Source organism: Thunnus maccoyii, chromosome 22 (genome assembly GCF_910596095.1).
Source record: "Thunnus maccoyii chromosome 22, fThuMac1.1, whole genome shotgun sequence".
NCBI classification, from domain to species: Eukaryota; Metazoa; Chordata; class Actinopteri; order Scombriformes; family Scombridae; genus Thunnus; species Thunnus maccoyii.
In genome coordinates, this window is record NC_056554.1 from 13,506,635 (window position 1) to 13,524,861 (window position 18,227).

The 18,227-nt window shown below is 42.0% G+C and overlaps 2 protein-coding genes across 7 annotated transcripts in view; one reads left to right on the plus strand and one right to left on the minus strand.

The window, feature by feature from the left end:
* LOC121889107 (NACHT and WD repeat domain-containing protein 2) overlaps positions 1 to 18,227 on the minus strand; it is a 53,045-nt gene that overhangs the window by 15,227 nt on the left and 19,591 nt on the right. For all 6 annotated transcript variants that reach the window (XM_042400804.1, XM_042400802.1, XM_042400806.1 and 3 more), the window contains exon 4: positions 8,649 to 8,765. In XM_042400804.1, the coding sequence (XP_042256738.1) occupies positions 8,649 to 8,765 (117 nt within the window). The remainder of the gene's footprint in view (positions 1 to 8,648; positions 8,766 to 18,227) is intronic.
* The window catches only part of LOC121889112, a 122,355-nt gene continuing 111,094 nt past the window's right edge, over positions 6,967 to 18,227 (plus strand). Inside the window, exon 1 of the mRNA XM_042400822.1 lies at positions 6,967 to 7,314. The gene's annotated coding sequence lies outside the window, so the exon portion shown is untranslated. The remainder of the gene's footprint in view (positions 7,315 to 18,227) is intronic.

Genomic DNA, 18,227 nt, shown 5'->3' on the forward strand with positions numbered 1-18,227 from the left:
TGTAAATATAAAGTCTTTAATATCATGACACAAAAAAACATATATAACTAACAGAGAAGAGCTATTAAAGTGTTAAACTGAGGGAAGATGAAAAAGGGGGAGTAATCTCATTAAACAGCTTTGATATGAAGGATCAGAGAAACTTATTAGGGGAAAAAAATTGATTTTAGCTTCACTTCACTCGTAATTAGGGCTGGTTATTGTTTGAAGTTCTTTTGATTTTAGTGCTGATATGATACCTTGTTAAAGTTAAATACCATTTATCACAATTACACTTTTTTTTCAATATCTTACTTTGAGAATAATAAACATCTTTTTCTCCATTTCATTTGACAAAAGAAGCTAAACTTCTTAAATGTTAAATGTTGTCTAAACACACACAAACCCTACAAGAACCTTTTGGCAAAATCATCATTTAAATTAAGAAATATCCGATCAAACGACACTAAATAAGATTACATTTGATGCTGGCTTTACTTACCTGGTGCTATGGAGACATTTCAGTTGGTACCATAAAAGCATTGAGGTTCAATACCCAGTCCTACTCATAATTCATTGTTTTCAATAAGAAAAGGCAGATTTGTTCTGCTGCTGCACAGCAAATGTTTGAATGACACAGTTATGTATAATACACAGCCTTAGCCAGATTTCCTAATGCTCAGTAATCAGTGGTATTAAGAATATGAGCAGATTTGCTTTATGTATAGAACAGATGGGACTGTTTTTAAATGAAAGGAAATGAATGTACTAATCAAATGTGGGTATGCAGATTTGTGGAAATAATATGACTATGAAATGTGATTTAAGTGTGATTATGTGCTGTAAGTTAACGTTATTATCAGCACCACCACTGCCTCCATCATCATCGTCGTCATCGCCACCGTTAGTCTTACACACCAAAGCCAACAGCGATCGACCTCCGCAATCTTTTTAGTCGGATACCAGAACGCTCAACACTGTAGCTGCATAATTAGGCATCATCAAATTAAATAGTGGCCTTTTCATCCCACTTTTATCTCCCACTCCACATGGCATATCTACTGTAAGCTCCAGTGACTCTCCGTTCTTCCCCCCTCGGCCGCTCTGCACACACATTTGAGTGACAGCCGATTCGATACCGTCGGAAATGATCAGGGCCGTTTCCTGGCACGGTCCCTTGATGTGCTCTATCAGTCACATTGGAGGACAATAGGAGGAGAGAGGAGAGGAAAAAAAAAAAAAAAATCACTGGAAACCTTCCACTACATGACCAACTGATCTTTACTCCATGTGTTGTAACTCACATGCGGCTACAGCCTCGGGGCGAAGACGCAGAGCGAGTGAGGGACAAGCCGAACGACTGTGAGCTCCGTTGAGCAGGAAAACTACGTTGGTGCGCTCAGGGCAATGACGCTTCAAAGCCACTCCGTGTTGGACTCCTTGTTCCCTTGGCATTCGCAGTGGGAACAGATGCAGAGAACAAGCAGAATGAGAGGATGGCATGTGGCGTGGTCTGTAGGACAGCCTACTCTCCCGCAAATGCCTGTTGGTAAATTAATTTACATCCACACAGTGGATGTGTCCGTGTGGCACAAATGTGGTACCATTTTGCAGCATCTTTTGGATCTAGAAGACACGCTACCATGTACAATATCAGTTGGTTTGGAGGAGGAGGTGTCACTTGCAAGGTTAGGTATTATGGGACATTTTGGATCCAAACTCACTTGCATAATGCATTTGTAGGGGTGTAGAGGCCAAAAAAACAGTAGAAGGGATAAAAATATAATCCTCTGACCCTTGAATATTTAAGTATTTGCAACAAAACAAAACTGATGCTTTGTTATAAATTAAAACACACACAAACGCCCCTTGTGATGGGAATGTTCAAGGATGTCCAATAAAGCAAGAAGCCTAATAAGAAAATAGTGCTAATTTAAGCAGAGAACAAGAGCCAAACATATTTAAAATACAGAAACAACAAAAGTAACAAAGAAAAAGAAGAAGGTAAGGGGTTTCCCCCTGTGTGCAACTCTCTCTGCTCTCTTCCTGGCAAAATAAAGAGTTTAATAGATAAGTAGGGCAGGCTGCTCACTATCTTCACTTGTGATTGACAGAACAGGTTGCGAGCTGAATTCAAGCCCAAATTGTTTCCGGTGATGAGCGCACGTTTTAGCTCAGGGTTACTTCAAAAAGAAATATTTATAACTGCATAATTTGTGTTTTTTCCTCATACTTTTCTTACATGAGATGAAATCTCATTGGGATAAATGTGATCTAACAGATTTTCTTAATGGGAAGTGATACGAGAAGGTTGATTAAGGAACCCTGAACAATATAAGTTTTTCATGATGAAGCCAAACTGACATATTTTAGCTGCAGCAGCCGACAAACACCTTAGATCTTCTAGGAAGCTATGACTGACGCCCTGCCGGTCACCTCATCCACCCGCCCGCCTTTTAGATGGCCGCCTATGACTCACAATGCTGCAGTGATGTGTCAGAAGACGATGGAGGCACTGGGCTGAACTACAGTAATGCTGAGAGAGAGACATTTAGTGTGTGAGAGAGAGAGAGCGAGAAGGGGGGGGGGGGGGGGGGGGGGGGGGGGGGGGGCAGAACAGCCACTCTCCAAGTTGCTGACAAAGTCTCTGTCAGCTCGCCTCGCGGTGATACAGCAGGATGAATGGAGTGGTTGTGTGTGTGTATGTATGTAAGATAGAGATTAGGATAAAAAACTACCCGGTGTTTCCTATCAAAAATGACAAAATCGGGTGTTCAGATGCACGTACACATTAACACACACACTCCACCTTTCTGTGTAATCTACTGTCACTTCCATCACCTACTCGACTTACCAGAGCCAAACTGTAAAAAGTGTCCAAATATTTGCCGGCTGGTTTTAACACCCCTGTCTTAGCCGGAGAGCGGGCCTGGAATGAGGCCATCTAAAGTGGATTACAGCATGACAGCTGACGAGCTAAAACTTCACTCTTCTGTGTGTGTGTGTGTGTTTGTGTGTATGACTTCATGTGTACAGTATGTGTGTCTGCCTTTTGAAAGGGGACAGAAGGGTTGCAGTAGTTCTTATTACACTTTAGCAGCCGCAGGTGCAAGAAACACAGGAGGCTAAAGTGACAATAGCCAAGTAGATCTCCCTCTCTCCCTCCCTCCTCTGGTTTTTCATCCTTGGAATGGTTTTTTTATACTCTGGCTAAGTGCACTTTATCTGATGAGCCAGTTGGGAGAGGCAACTAAGACATTGTACACAGCTACAGTATGAATCAACAAATCAATCACTCGCATGGTCAATCAATCAATGAAACACTCTGTCAACTGTTCTGATATTTTGCTGCATAAGCTTTGGCACAGTCAAGGGACAAATGACTCTAAAAAGAAGGGAACGATCTCATCAAAGAAAGACATACAGTCTCACTCACAGAGCGAGAGTTTAAAGCATAGACTGGCTATAAAGATGGATGTAGCGAGGTGTGACACCATCCACTGGTTTGCACTGGAGCCAGTTTGAAGCCCAGAGTTGCTGCTTATGGTCAACGCCAACTATTTGGAGCCAGGAACTTCAGAATAAGGAGGGCAGGGTGTTGCCTTTCACGCTCTAGAAACACGTCTTGCTACCTCGGACCCAAGCTAAGGCTAGCTTACTGCGATGCACGCTTGGGCTAATGTTAGCTACTTCAGCTAAATTGTGCTAACAGGGCAGATATCGTAATCAAGCAACATTAAACTTGGGGAGAGCAGTAGGTGAGTGAACTGTCAATCACAGCTGTCAATCAACGCCCACACTGCAGACAGTAGTTAATAGTTATTGTCCTAACATAAAAGGTTGCAACACATGCACTAATGACATTGCAAATTAAAGGGTAATGATGGCAATCTTCTATATTTTTCATATTGTCAATTCAGTTATTCTACACACAAGTACTGCCTGTGCAGCCAAAGCTTGATATAGATAGTCCCTAAAAGTGCATTATTTACTCCTGCTTGAGTAATGTTTGCAAAAAAACTACAGTGCCCAGCTCTTAGGCAATTACTTAGCCTTTTTTTTTTAAAGAAAAAAAAACAATATATACGTGACCTGTTTTTAAAGATGATGTTTTCAGTTGAAAAATTGGGAGAAATTGAGACTTTGTTCACAGGTTTTGAGACACTGACTTAAGTTTTGGTGTTTTTATAGCCTTATCCTTTAAACATCACAAAAATACAAAGATGTTCTTTTTTTTCCCCAAGATTTTTTTTGGAGCTCCTCTATTTTCTTTGTGTATTTAGTATGCATACCGACTCCAGGTTGAACACTGTCATAAATACCGCACCTGCTTAGAATTAATATGTTGCATGGTATGAAAATGAAAAAAATAAATTAAATCTTTGCAAAAGCATACAGAGAAAGATGAATTTCCAACATCATAGCTTTTTTCATTTCTACTACTCTTTGTAGATCAACTACCACTGAAGATGAGAGTTAAACCACCCAGTCTGGGCTATCATGTTAGCAGTTACATCATGTTAAGTGAATGGGGGAGAGAAGCAGAAAGAGAAAATAAGAGCTACATTATCCTCAACTATCCTCTTACATGCGGTAAACTACATAGCCAGGCGAGTAGAAAAAAAAAAAAAAGCCGCAAAACTGGATGAGCGGCTACATACTGTGCGCCGATATGCGTCCTTGAGGCATTTATCAAGCTTTAGTGGTCTTTACATGAGGGAATTTGAGACTGTTGGAGAGCAGAGTAGAGGAGAGGAAAGAAGAAGAAGAAGAAGAAAAAAAAAAAAAAAACAGTCATGGCTCATTGTCATGCTTAATCTCCGGGTCAATGACACCATCACCATGCCAACCCCTGCTATCGCTATGGAAACCGGCTTTATTGCATCGACAGGTTAGATAAAAGCCCCCCTCACCCAGGTGTGGTGTGTGTGTGTATATTCATGCGTGTGTGTGTGTGTGTTTAACAGCCCTGCACTGCCACCTGTCTCGTGTTGAGCCGTGCCCTCTGAAAGACACTTGCTGCGATTGATTTCGCACTCATAAAGAGAGAATGACATATCCGATGAAAAAGCTGGTTATATCACAGTTGACTGACTCTCTTATGAGCTAATACAAGTCTGTCAACAATAATCTTGATGGTCACACACATGTGGACCAAATCAAAAGAACTTGATAATGGAAATAATGTAATATCAAAGCTTATTTTGATGCTTTAGTGGAGTAAAAGAGGGAGATGAATGAGGAGAGATGTATGTGCCGAATGGAGTTGTTGCAGGGATTCTCTTACGGCACGTCTAACCTACGCATGTCAATCCTCTTTCTGTGTTTCCTCTGTAGTGTTTCTAGGGAAGATGTTATTCCCACCTCGAGCTCCCGTCCTCCCCCTTTCTCCCCTCCCAGCAGCTCTTCAGCTCACTCTTTCTCTGTGATAGAAACACATCATGCCTCCCCTATTTCCAACCTGTCTTCTGATCCATGCATCGGGCTCTGGACACACACGACAGCAAGTCTCCTCTTGCTGTCATGTGTGTGTGCTGTGTATGTGTTGTCGGCCTAGCGGCTGTGTTTGAGGTGGACTGAGCGGGTGAAGGTGACGGTAACGGTATGTCTGTGAGATGTTTGCATGCCAAAAATTGTGTTTGAAAGAGACAAAGAGAAAGAAATTTTAAGAGAAATTAGAATAAAGAGAGCGAAATGTTGTACAAATGCGTTCGCTACGTGCAAAAACAAAGAGACCCTAAATTCTGCTGACGTCTCCCCCCCGTGCTCACATATATATCTAGGTCTACCACCCCGTAAAAATAAACAACGGTACTCCGGAGATGGCCCAGACAACCCAGAACTGTCATGAATGAGGATCCAAGTCTCTGATCAAAGGGCCCGCCGTCGTCGCTCAGGAGCTCCCCAGTCCTGGAAACAGGGCTGGCTGGCCTCTGTGGTGACGGGGAGCTGGGCTGCAGGGACCGTAGCAGCTGGCTTTGACAAGTCTGAATGGGACTTCATCCTGCGGAGCTACTGTGAGGTCCTCGGCATAAAAACCTACATTCTCCGCAGAGAGCGGGGCTACTAGAATATGCCATTAAAGATTTAACCAGCCAGATGGGGAAGATGTGCACTATAGTGTTTATATCTTGAACGTGTGGGTGTGTAGGAGGGTGTAAAGAATCTGAGTTAAGACTATACCCTGACTGATTCTCAATCTCATGACAGAGAAAATGCCTCGGGTCAAGATGCTGTGTTTGTATGTGCCTGTGTGGTTTGAAAGCAGGCGAGAGCGGAAAAAAAAAAGAAAAAAGCGGATCAGAGGAAGAAAAAGAGTTGTAGGTGTCTTTGTGTGTGTGTGTCTACTTTCCCTCAGTGTGTTTGTGTGGTGTTGCACGGGGTCAGCCGGGGTTAAGATGGTGAAATTGCAGCAGGGACAGAAGGCGGCGAGGCTGATGGGAATGAATGGAATCAGTGCGGCATGTACATCACCGCATCAAACACCAAGGCAGCAGCACAAAAGGGGGAGACTGTGTCACTTCTTTTCAGCTGAGATCTGATCATCTCAGCCCAGTTTAGCTTGATTGAGCTCACGCCGCACGGACCAATATCGCATGGGATGTCTCAACGGGCTTTTAGAAGCCATGATATGAAATTTCCCTAGTGAATCAAAAACTTTAGCATGAGAAAAAAGTAATCAGCAGAGAAATCTCCAAAGACTGCCGACATTAACAGCAACCGACTGTTAGAGACACAGAGGTCATTGCCAAGACACCCAGGCAATATTTGTAACAAATACTCCTATATTGTGGTAATATTATGAACACTTGAGAGAAAGAGGTTGGACACAAACTAGAGTGGATGGAGAAATATTCTTCCTAACAATTTGCATATGTTACATTTAGCTCATATATTATGTGCACATGAACTATTGTAGTTCAAGCAGTCAAACCATGTAGAGAGCTACACTCACATGACGTCCTCTACACACTGCAACATATATCAAACGCACCCTTTGTAAGAGGGCGGGCTATTTAAACTGTTTGTGCACAGCCTCCTCTTTTGCCTTGTTACCAAACTGCTCAAATGAAAACTTTGCTGCTGCTGCTGCTGCTTTAGCATTTTATAAAGAAGCTCACCTGTTAACCCTTTGATTACTTCAGGATGGTTTTATGGAGGAAACAAATACGTTTGGGCTGCGGACCTGATGCTACTGCTTTCCTGACTGTGTTCGTCAGCTGTTTGTCATATCCGCTCTGGGCCAGAGATGCTATTTCAAGTTTAAATCGGACATGGGGTTTTCCTATCTACGATGTCACCGCTTGTGACAGTTACCGCCTCACTTCAGCCGAGGTAAGTACACGTTCTTGCTGCTTATGCTAACCGACATGAGCTCCGCTCTCCTGATGCTGCTGGCTGTTTTATTGCTTCTCTGTAGATCTATGCTGCTGTTGTCTATGTGTGGAATTACCACTGGCATTTACTGGAAAATGAATTTGTTATGGTGATGGAGCTGATTTCATTTGGTTGTCGTTTGGTTGCTTGAACATTATGAGCTCTTATTTTCACAAAACAATCTTAATTCGACTTTTCCTGATGGTTTCAACTGCATCTAACAGTCTTTATTGAATGGGTCCACATATAGTGGAGTCCATACTGGTGTCAGGGTCTTTATGGTGTGTTTGGGGGGGGTTGAGTTTATGACCTTCACTCCTCAAAATCTGCTGCGCTGAGCTTATTGTCATGAACGTGAATGGAGTGATGAGGTAGAAGCCAGAATGCCAAATATCATATAATAAATCTCCACGTGAGTTCACTCAGAAAATGTCTTTTTATTTTTAAAACCAGCGCGTGTTTCCGAAGCAGTTTCACATGTATGAAGAATTTTCTTGAAACATGTGAAAAGGGAGTACCACTCCACTGGAAATAAACTGGAAATGAATCGTAAAGATGCAAAATTTTTGCAGTGAAGTGTGCTTGTTTGTGTGTGAGAGAGGAAAAAAAACAACAACTTGTGTAAGAGAGAAGCAGAAGGAAGCAAAGCATGCAGGGTGGGAGAAGACGGAGCTGAGGGAAATACGGGGGGGATTATGCTCTCTGGAGACCAGGGCTCCTGTCCTACCCATAATGCATTACCTCTCCCTGTGATCTCTCACCTCAATTTCAACCTCTGGAAACGGATCTGTTCCATTTGAATAATTCACCATCCATTTCTCTTCCCGTCGTCTTTTCCCTTCCTCGTGCCTGACTTTTTTTTTTTTTTTCCCTTCCTTTTTATGTGATGTAGCCTAAAATTATCTAAAAAAGATCACTAAAATGTCAGCCGTAATTACGCGTCATGCCACTCTCTCCCTCCTTGCTGAGGTTTTCACATAACTCATTCATACAAGTGTAATTTTAGCTTTTCATGGGTTTTCAGTACTTCACCATATGCTTGGCCAAGACACTTTATCATTGATCCCACTACAGCAGAGATGACGGAGCATCAAGTGTCATGTTTATGAAGTTGTTTCACTTCCGTTGCTTTCTTTCTAATACGGAAATTAACATCATCAAGCTGTATATGTATATATATATATATGTTAGATCTTCAAAAGCATATAACCTGGCAACAATCCGGTCTTATAATGAGACAGAGTGTGTTACACTTCACTGTAACTGTAGTCTAAGCAGTATTAAATACTCACAACAAAACAGGGTCCAGCCGACGTCTTTAGACATTCCTCCAGGAGCTTCATTCTGAGTCGCTGCAGCTCTGGACTGTCCCACTCCTCTGGGTCTACGCCCCAGTACAGATCCACCACCTGAACACAAGGACATTAGCAAAATGTGGTGTTACTGTGTTTGTGTAAGAGCAGAAAGACAAATTAAACGTGTGCAGCTCTAAATGGAAAACATTCTTGTTGTCCTTTGTTGAAATATTTCTGGTTTAGAACAGAATAAAATAGTTCAACCATCCTCTTCCACTTATAAAAGCAAATGATAGATTTTCTTTTAAAAGAACAGGGTTGCTGGAGCACTCGAACTCCTGCGAAACAGCCTGCAAATTGCAAAACCTTCAAACATATTTTCATTTGTTTCTTTACAACCAAATACAGGACTGTGCATGAAATCTGGTGGTCAGTTTTCATGCATATAGTGAACCTATTAGAACTGTACTGAAGAGAATTCAAGGAAGACCAAAGTTTGGAGGTTGTACAAATAGAACAAAGTATAATTCAACAAAGGCAAAAGAACTCAAAAGACGATCAGTAGGCTTAAATTCTAAAATCTCAGTTGAACTAATGCCATTACTACTAGCACTACGCTTCTGTTTTGCTGAAAACCACTACAACACCCTCAGTGTTGCAGACCAGCAGGGAGGAGTGATAAACACACATACTCGCACACAACAGTGGGGGTCTCCCTCAACCAATATGTCACAAGTTTTGGCAGTTCAGACAATTCCAACTGTAAACACGCCACAGTGGGAATCTCCCACCAAAGTAGAGGAGGGTGAGGAAACGCCTGGGTGAATGTGTGTGTGAGGCCCGAACGGTGCTGCTGCTGCTGCTGCTGCTGCTGGCTCGGGCTCTTCTAAGAGAACAACAAGCCCTCCCACCGGCTTTCCTGGGTCTCCGGTAGCTTTCAATCTGCTGGCTGGGGTCTGACATCAGGGTTACAATAAGATACATAATACCTGATGGCCTTTGCTGCTTGGAGACTGAGGTTTCAGTCCCCAAATAATTAGTGTTATTGTGAATTTTTTCCCTCTTCTCTCTCCTCTCTCTTTTAGTTTATCAGTTCTGCTAGTCTTTCTCTCTGCTGGCGGTGAGCGAGAAGTAAAAGGTAAAGGATGGAGCGGGGGGGGTGAGGTGAAGCCAAAGTGATTCAGCGGGGAGGGCTGCTGTCTTCCTTCATGCTCTGCTGCTCACCAGACTAGCTAGCTCAAATGAGTTTAGCCCCGCACGATGACTGACACATCTGCAGTGTGGCAGGGAACAGCAGCGGTGACTGGCAGCCCCGCGCGACCGGACGGCACTGAAACTGAGAGTGAGGGGACTTCACTTTGACAGTCTGGGAGAGATTTTGTCGGTGCCATTATTGGAAGGAGCAGCAGGAGGGCTGGAACTCCACCTCAGCTCATCTGCTTGATTATTGCTGTGCACCTGTGAGCAGCTGTGACGCTGTGGAGGGATACAGCTGTCAGCTAGCTGCATATTTCCTCCTATATCCTAACTAACAACTGTTTTCATGATCAATTAATCCCCTTTAATTAAAGGTTCCCTTCCTTTTTTGGCTTGCGACTACTCGTAACAAAACTATGTCTACTTGTGACCCCTCTTTTCAGGTTGGTGATTATTCACAATACATTGATTAGAGTTCTAATTAACCAGATAGGAGAAAAAAAGCAAAGATTAGAAGAAAGTCTGAGTGATGTGTAGCAGACATTGACCTTGTCACAGATTTGTGTTGCAACCTTTTGGAGAATCCCAGCGACCTTGTTGGCAACTTCTATTTAATCTATTGATTATAGAACTGCAAAGATTAATCGATTAGTCAGCAGACAGAAAATTAATCGCCAACTATGCGATTAATCGTTTTGAGTCATTTTTCTGATTCCATCTTCTCAAATGTGAATATCTTCTGGTTTATTTAGACTTCTATGACAGTAAACTGAATGTATTTGGGTTGTGGACTGTTAGTCGGGACAAAACAAGACATTTGAGGATGTCGCCTTAGGTTTTGGGAAACAGTGATTGACATTTTTCACCATTTTTGGACATTTTTATAGACCAAACAACTAATCGATTCATCACGAAAACAACTGACAGATGAATCAATAATGAACATAATCATTAGTTGCAGCTCTAGCTGATTATTTTTGTATTGATATTTCCCCTGAGCCCTGAGTGACACCATCAAATTGCTTGTTTTGTCTGACAACGGTCAAAATGAAAATACTGAATTTAAAATGATACAGAACTGAGAAAAATAGAAAATCAGAGAATGTTTGACATCATTGCTTAACAAATAACTTGTGATACATTTTCTGATGACAGACAAATTGTTTCTGTGCTACTGCAAACAACGTGGATGTAACAACTACACTGATTGGTTGCAAGCCCCCTCTGCCATCATCAACCACTGAAGGCTCTGCAAAGAAACTCTCCCACTCACTAGTGCGTACACGACAAGCATCCCTCATGTCGGCCTATTGTAGAAAACTCATTGCTTGGCACATCAGTCACCGTGTATCAGTGTCACTAATCTACTTCTAACTTCCCACATGTGTGGGAGACCTGTGTTGACAACGACCGGAGGGAGGAGAGAATGAAGTGAGATGAGCGCCCCCCCCCGATTACGATGGGTTTCTACTAGCTTTCAGCAGGTGATTGGGAGGATACACGGTAATTAAAAGCTAAATGAAGACATTAGTCATATCTATTCGCTGCGTGCGTGTGTGTGGGGAGAATATGCTGATTAAATTTGCCCCATCACCCACCGCGCTTCACTGGAGGATGGAGGAATGGGAAGATAGATGAAGGAGAAAAGGGGAGAGCAAACAGAAAGTTGAGGAATGTTTATCCAAAATAGGCAAGGACACATGAAGTTAAGAGGAAAAATTTTTAAACAGGGGATTAGTTAAGGTTTTTTTTTCTTAAAAGAAGCATATTTAGATGAAGAGATGACTCCTGTGGGAATGGATTTGGCTGGATGTGTTTCAGTTTCCTTGTGTCTTTTCACCCTCCTCCTTCTCTCTTTTTCTTTCATGCCAACTCTATCTTTGCTGTTCCTCTCCTTTTGATTACTTTCCCTCTCTCCCCCACTCTTCCCCTTAAACTATAGTAGAGGGGGGGGGGTGCCTTTGCTTACGTAAGAGCCGAAGCAGCTTCTGCTAAGCAGCTTTCTAACGCCCTTGGAAGGTGTTTGCACATGGCAGGTCAAGTGCAGGAGAAGCCTTTTTTTTATTTATTGAATGTTAGACTATTAGACTTTGGGATTATGCCCAAGATGCCCAGGAAGAAAGGGCATGAAATCAGGCGAAGAAAAGGCGGAAAAACCCCACCAACAGAAAGACTCTGAGGCAAAAAAAAAAAAAACCAACAGTAAAAATAGACTCTGTGCTCACATAAATATATCTTAAGCTCTCAACTGCGGGGCATTTTTTTTTATTAAGAACATGCAGTAAATCTTTAAGAATGCTTGATGAACGCTGCCGGAGGAAAGTGCAGGTTTTAGCACCGAACCTGTGGCCAAATATGAGATTTCCACAGTCGGATCACATGGTGGGAAGTTAAGTAGAGATTTAGACTTCTATGTTAGAGATCTCTAATATTTCAGGTTGTCGATAGCGAGCGCTGAGAGGAAATTTCCCCACACATGCCTTCGAAATATCTGTCAAGCACTGGCACACCGGGGTAATTACGGCACAGTTTTTCAGACTTTGCAGCTCAACCATAGCAAGTTAAGGTTAAGAGCCAGTCAAAGACATGAAGTAATGAGATCACGTGGCTTGTGAGTATGATGGAGGCGCCAGCAGAGGAGAGAGCAGGCCTGTAGTAAAACCACTCAGGGAGATACATTTTGCACAGTAGAGGGGTCTTGATAGCAATTGTATGGCTGGCTGGTGTGTTTTTTTTTAAAAGGCTTTGGGATCAGCGTTTTTAATGTGAGCTGATGTTTGTTGGTTTAATGGCGTAGATGCCAGATGGAGGCGCATAAGAGCTAAATGGGAGCAGACACGACTTGGAACCGATAAGTAAACCCGCAAGGAGAATCTAATCACAACTGTGTTGACCGATGCAGGAATGTTGATGGGCGGTAAACAAAGCAGCAATTTCAGCTGGCCAGCTGGTGCACACCTCCAGAGATGAAGAATAATTTTGGTGCTTTTTTGGGTGTAAATTTGCAGATATTTCTGAAACTTTGTTGAGAGTCGACTGCCAGCACAACCCTCTACAGGGGTGTTCAGAGAATGTACAACAAGTGAAAGAAACGCCTGTGAGAAATTCAGTTTTATACCCCGATCAGGATACCTGCTAGTGTTCATAAATTGATAAATGAAATATTGTAAGTGAAGTCGAAGTGTCCACGCAGCTTCTTCTGCATATCCTCATCTCTCAGCTGCCTGGAAAAATCAGCAAAAAATGTGTTTGCATTTTCAGATCAATCTGTGTTTTAGAGACTGCATAAACCTGACAACATACACATTAACTCTAATGGTGTATATATATATTGGTAGCACTTGGTGAACCACTTGCTGTAAATCCATTAATTTCTTTAATTGGACATTGTGTGCAGTTTATCATTTGGACACACGACATTGCTCTTCATTAGCCGATGAGCTCACTCGCAATTTAATTGCACTAAAATGCATTAATATCTCTTATATTTTTGATTTATTTTTAATCTTGTAAACGTCCTCTCACACTTTATAATGAGGTCTCTGCCAGTTTTATAACTATCTATGAAAACACATTTCCTTGTGATTTCAACCAACCCCTAGTCATGTTTCTTCCAGGTCTATCTGTCTATCAATTTTCAGAGAAATATGTTCTTATTTTCTAAGATATCCTGCTGACAGGAGATAAACTGAAAGTGGTGGAAATATAACAGTCACGCCGGAGGTAATAAGACATCCTCTTTACAAAATCAATACTTCTCCCATGGTTTATACAAATACAGATGCAACTGCAGGCTCAGATTTATTTCATATTTGATTTTTGATTATCTTTGTTGATTGTCTGCATCATTCCTGTGGCGGCAGCTGGCATGTTGATATGTTTCTGTAGAGACTCAACAGAGAAAACAACAGTTTCAGAGCAGGGCGGTGAATGGAGATGGTGGCCCGCTGCCAAAGAGTGAAAGAAACAGACTGAGAAAAGAATGACAGACGAATAAAATAATGATGGCGGCCAGGTAAACAGATGGAAGAGCAGCGAATAAACAGGGTTCATGCTTTGACTTGTTCCTCCTTTAGAAGTTTTTCATTTAAAAAAAGAAGACGTAGCAGAAATCTAGTCAGACGTGAGACTTTCTGTCATTAAAACGGGGAAAGCAGAAATACTTTTTGTTCCATTTTTCTTTCATATGTTTCATTTGTGTCGCAAAGTAGAAGTTACTTAACAGCTTGTGAGAGGAACTGACTTCTGCAAAAAGTCGCTGGCAAGCACAGCTAAAAAAATTATTAGCTTTTACATTTTTAAGTGGGTGACATATTCTAAGAGCAGGTTTTTTTTTTTTTTTGACAAAGCCAAATTGACAGCCATATTTCCCGTCCTTTAAAAAATGCAAGCATAATAGACTACGTGAATAGGCTTTTTTTTTTAATCTTCGTGAAATGTCCCTCATCTCGTCTCCCGTTTTGCCGCTTGTATCGAGAGTTCTGGAGGATGTCTGAGTGACAGCCGTTGGACAGACTCTGTGGCCAGGAAACTTTTATTATAATTGCACTGTGTGTGTGTGTGTGAGAGAGAGAGACGGTCAGTGAGTTTAGCAACCAAAGCGAGGTCCTACCACATTATTAACGGAGCTGCTTCCTGTAGCCCCGAGATTCAGTTTAACTTCTGGATGTGGGAGGAAGTGATTGTACTGTAAAACAATGATTTATGAGTCTAAGAAATTCAAGTTGAGTTAAAATTACAGGAACAAGGATTTTAGAGCAGTATTGGACAAGAAATCAACTTTCTAGCATGTGCACCATGATAAAAAAAACTGGCCTGAGGAGGGAATCTGTAAACTAATCCCAGTTGTAGGTGGGGAAAAAAACAGCTGCTATTACTGCAGCGGCATCTCACTAACACAATAACAGTGTATATGTAATGGATGTAAAGTTTTTCTCAAGAAATACGTCCAGCAAACCCTGAAGAAGCTGCTACTTGATCATCAAGATGCCTTTTCAAACAAATGTAATATGTAATCTAGAGATCTAGAAACCTTTTCAGCAATATTTATCCCAGCTGTGATAGATGCTTGGATGTCTTATCACCAGTGAATCACCAGAAACCAGCTTACTGAACTGCGCTGTGTTCCCACTTGCAAACCATACCCTCTGCATAGTTATGTTTCCTGGCTGTAAAGAAGAGAATTACGCTTTAAGATTTTTCATTAAATTGTGTATTTCATCTGATTAAAATGCAAGAAATCGGTTTTTAATCATAAGCTATCAAATTCTGAAAAGTAAACGTGATTAGGGCTTAATTACTACACAATAGAGGTTTTCACAGGACCCAGACCCAATTTAAGATGGACTTGTGGAATACAATGTTGAACCCAACATAAATAATTAGATTTTCAGAAAAAAAAACAAACCCACACCTAATCCTCAGGACAATCAGACCTCCTTCGCATAGACCGGAGGATAATTAGACTCGACCCAAACAAACCCTGATAGATCAAAAACACTGGCAGCAGCATGACGCAGCATCAATTAAGAAGCGGGTTGAAAGCAGTGGCAACACATGTCATCCTCCCTTCAACTTCACATTTCACACTCTCCTGCTTTCTTTTCTTTTCTCCTGTGATGACGCAAAGATGTGTTCAAAGCTGACAGACAGTACGCTCGCATCCATTTGGCTATTAGACATATTGACACACAGTCCCAAGATTGGTGGCAGTACAGCCTGGATTAGACTGAATAAAGTGGACCCGTGAAGAGCTCTACTACATTTTCTTCAGAACTAATTTCAGACTAATCTCCTCTCATTGCTAGAGAGTCCCAACACATAATCAGATGGCGGATAAGTCTATTTGAGTGGCCAAAAACTCAACTCAGAAGCATAAAATCTCCTTATCAGTGTCTAATCAATGACGCCAAATGGTCCAAGACTGGATGTTTTGCTTCAACTGAAGCAGGCCAAACCTCACAAACACACACACACCAACAGAAATCTAGTGTGGTAACAGACGGGCTGAAGCCTCATCTGACCCTGATCTTGTGTGTATCTCTGGCGTCACTCCTCTGTTTCAACTCCGCATGTGTGTCTGTTTTGTGCAATTTGTATTTAAAAAAAAAAAAAAAAAAAAAAAAAGGTGAGCATATATGAGTGATCAAAGAGAGAAAGAGGGGAGAAATGGTAAAAGGGGATCACGGTGCCTGATCCCCCCCCACCACCCCCCCACTGCTGCTGCTGCGCGTTGACTGAATGAGGACGCGGCCCTCAGCCCCCTGGGCTGGATTTCCGCGCCCTCTTCCTCCCTCTATCCCTCTCTCCATCTCCTGCAATCCCTCTCCATCCTCTTAAGGGAGCGTTCTGAAAGGAAACTGAGTCAAGTGATGAGGGACCGGGGAGAATTGAGTTTCATCAGCTTGGCATATGTGTGTCAGTGTGTGCCAGCGGATGTGTGTGAGAGACAGAGCGTGTTAGTGAAGGGGGAAGAGGAGGTGAGGAGGGGGGGGGAATCGCACATACATTACAAATCAAAGCGAAAAATGAATGCGGCTAGAAAAAGGAATCGACTCGTGCTACAAGATACCATACGTTGATGCTAAAATCGTATTCGATTTCACACATAATATAAACTCACATGTCCTGGTGCAAATTATCATCAAGCCCCAGTAAACTGTGGTTTTTAGCCAAGGTGCCATGGCGTGGGTGAGGATGGGATGAGGAATGGAGGGGAGGGGGGGAGATGGGGGGTTTGGATACAGGAGGAGGATGAGGGGGAGGGAGAGCAGAGTAAGTGAGTCATAGTATTAACTCCCAGGCCTTCTGCATAATCATTTCAGCTCACGCTTCGTCACAGCGAGCTGAATCACCAGACAGACACGTGGCCACAGGTTCAGGAGCCAAAACATCTCTGCTTGGATCTTCTTGCATTATGTCACGCTTGCCTATCACACACAGGTCTTCTAGAGATGTTTGCTATCTTTTTGTCTGGTCAATGCAGTTTTGACCCTTTGACTTTATGTAGTAAGTGATGCTTGTATATGTTAATTAATGCAAAGTTACTGGCTGTAGGTGCAAGACACGCCGTTGATCAGGTATTAAAATTGTTGTGAATGCCTTTGGTGGGCATGTGTATGGCTTTGCAGCAATACCGTGGATGTCTTTTGTCTCTTTATGAAAACATGGCGACGTAGATTCGCAAAAGGAAATGACTAAAATGATGACTGAGGTTTGACAATTGTAATCACTTCACTATGATGGGCAGAGGCTAGCATTTACAGGTGTGGCAAAGCCTCACAAAAGACAGAAGTGATTCGGTGTAATCATAGTGGAAGAATCCTGTAATGCAAGTGTGGCAATCTAAATGACACAGCATTTTCTGCTGCATGGTACAATACTGTAGTGTTTTTATGCCCCCCAGTAATAGCACATTACCCCTCAAATCCAACTGGAGAATAAACTGGAGTAATACAGAGAGAATCCAACTTGACAGAGAATATTTTTTCTTTATTTGACCTTTCTTTGACATAAAATAACTCATCACGCAGGACCCTTCACACCTCCTTCATAACTCATTCAAAGTCCTTCAATCAGTCACTCCTATAAAAAAACCCTCTGGACAGGACAAATTTAACCAAAAAGTCAATACTTTCGACTGCCATTAGCATCATGAGCAGTGAAAGATTTCTACTCTAACACATGCATGTACTTAATTTTGAACTCAGTTTGCATGTTTTAATTCATGTGTACTGATTTGTGATGGACTCTAACGTTTTTCTGATTCCTTTAAACCGGAAAGAACCACAAAATAATGAATCATGCAGTTCATAACATTTGCCTCTTAATAGCAGCTTTGGTCTGCTGAAAATAAATGTGGCTTTGCGTGGAATGAATTGTAGTTTCTTTTCTTACTCAAATAATATGTCAAGAATTAGAAAAAGGATTCTTTAAGGACAAGAGTCAATAAGAAAAACTTTGCAATTTGAACGACACCAAACCCTATAAAACACTGGACGGGACGGTCGTTGTGCACACAGATGAATTGCATTAAGTCTTGTACACATTTAGCATATGCTTTGAGCTCTTCATGATCATTCTAAGCATGAAATGAGAATTAGCTGCAAACACTCCACTGAATACATCCTACGAAACAATTCAGGGGTCACAAGTCCCTCATCAGAAACAAACCTCCTCTCACATCCTTCCAGGAACAATCTATGGCAGAAATCTCCCCCTGACTCGAGGGCTCTTCTGGATTTGTTAAACAAACAAACCTCTGATAGCAATCTTTCCATGTACACTGGTGTTGATTTGCAATGCAAATGATCTTGATCACTGGACACCACAGGGAGAATGCGGCAATTCTCAGACAACAACAAAGGAAAAGCCCTTGCA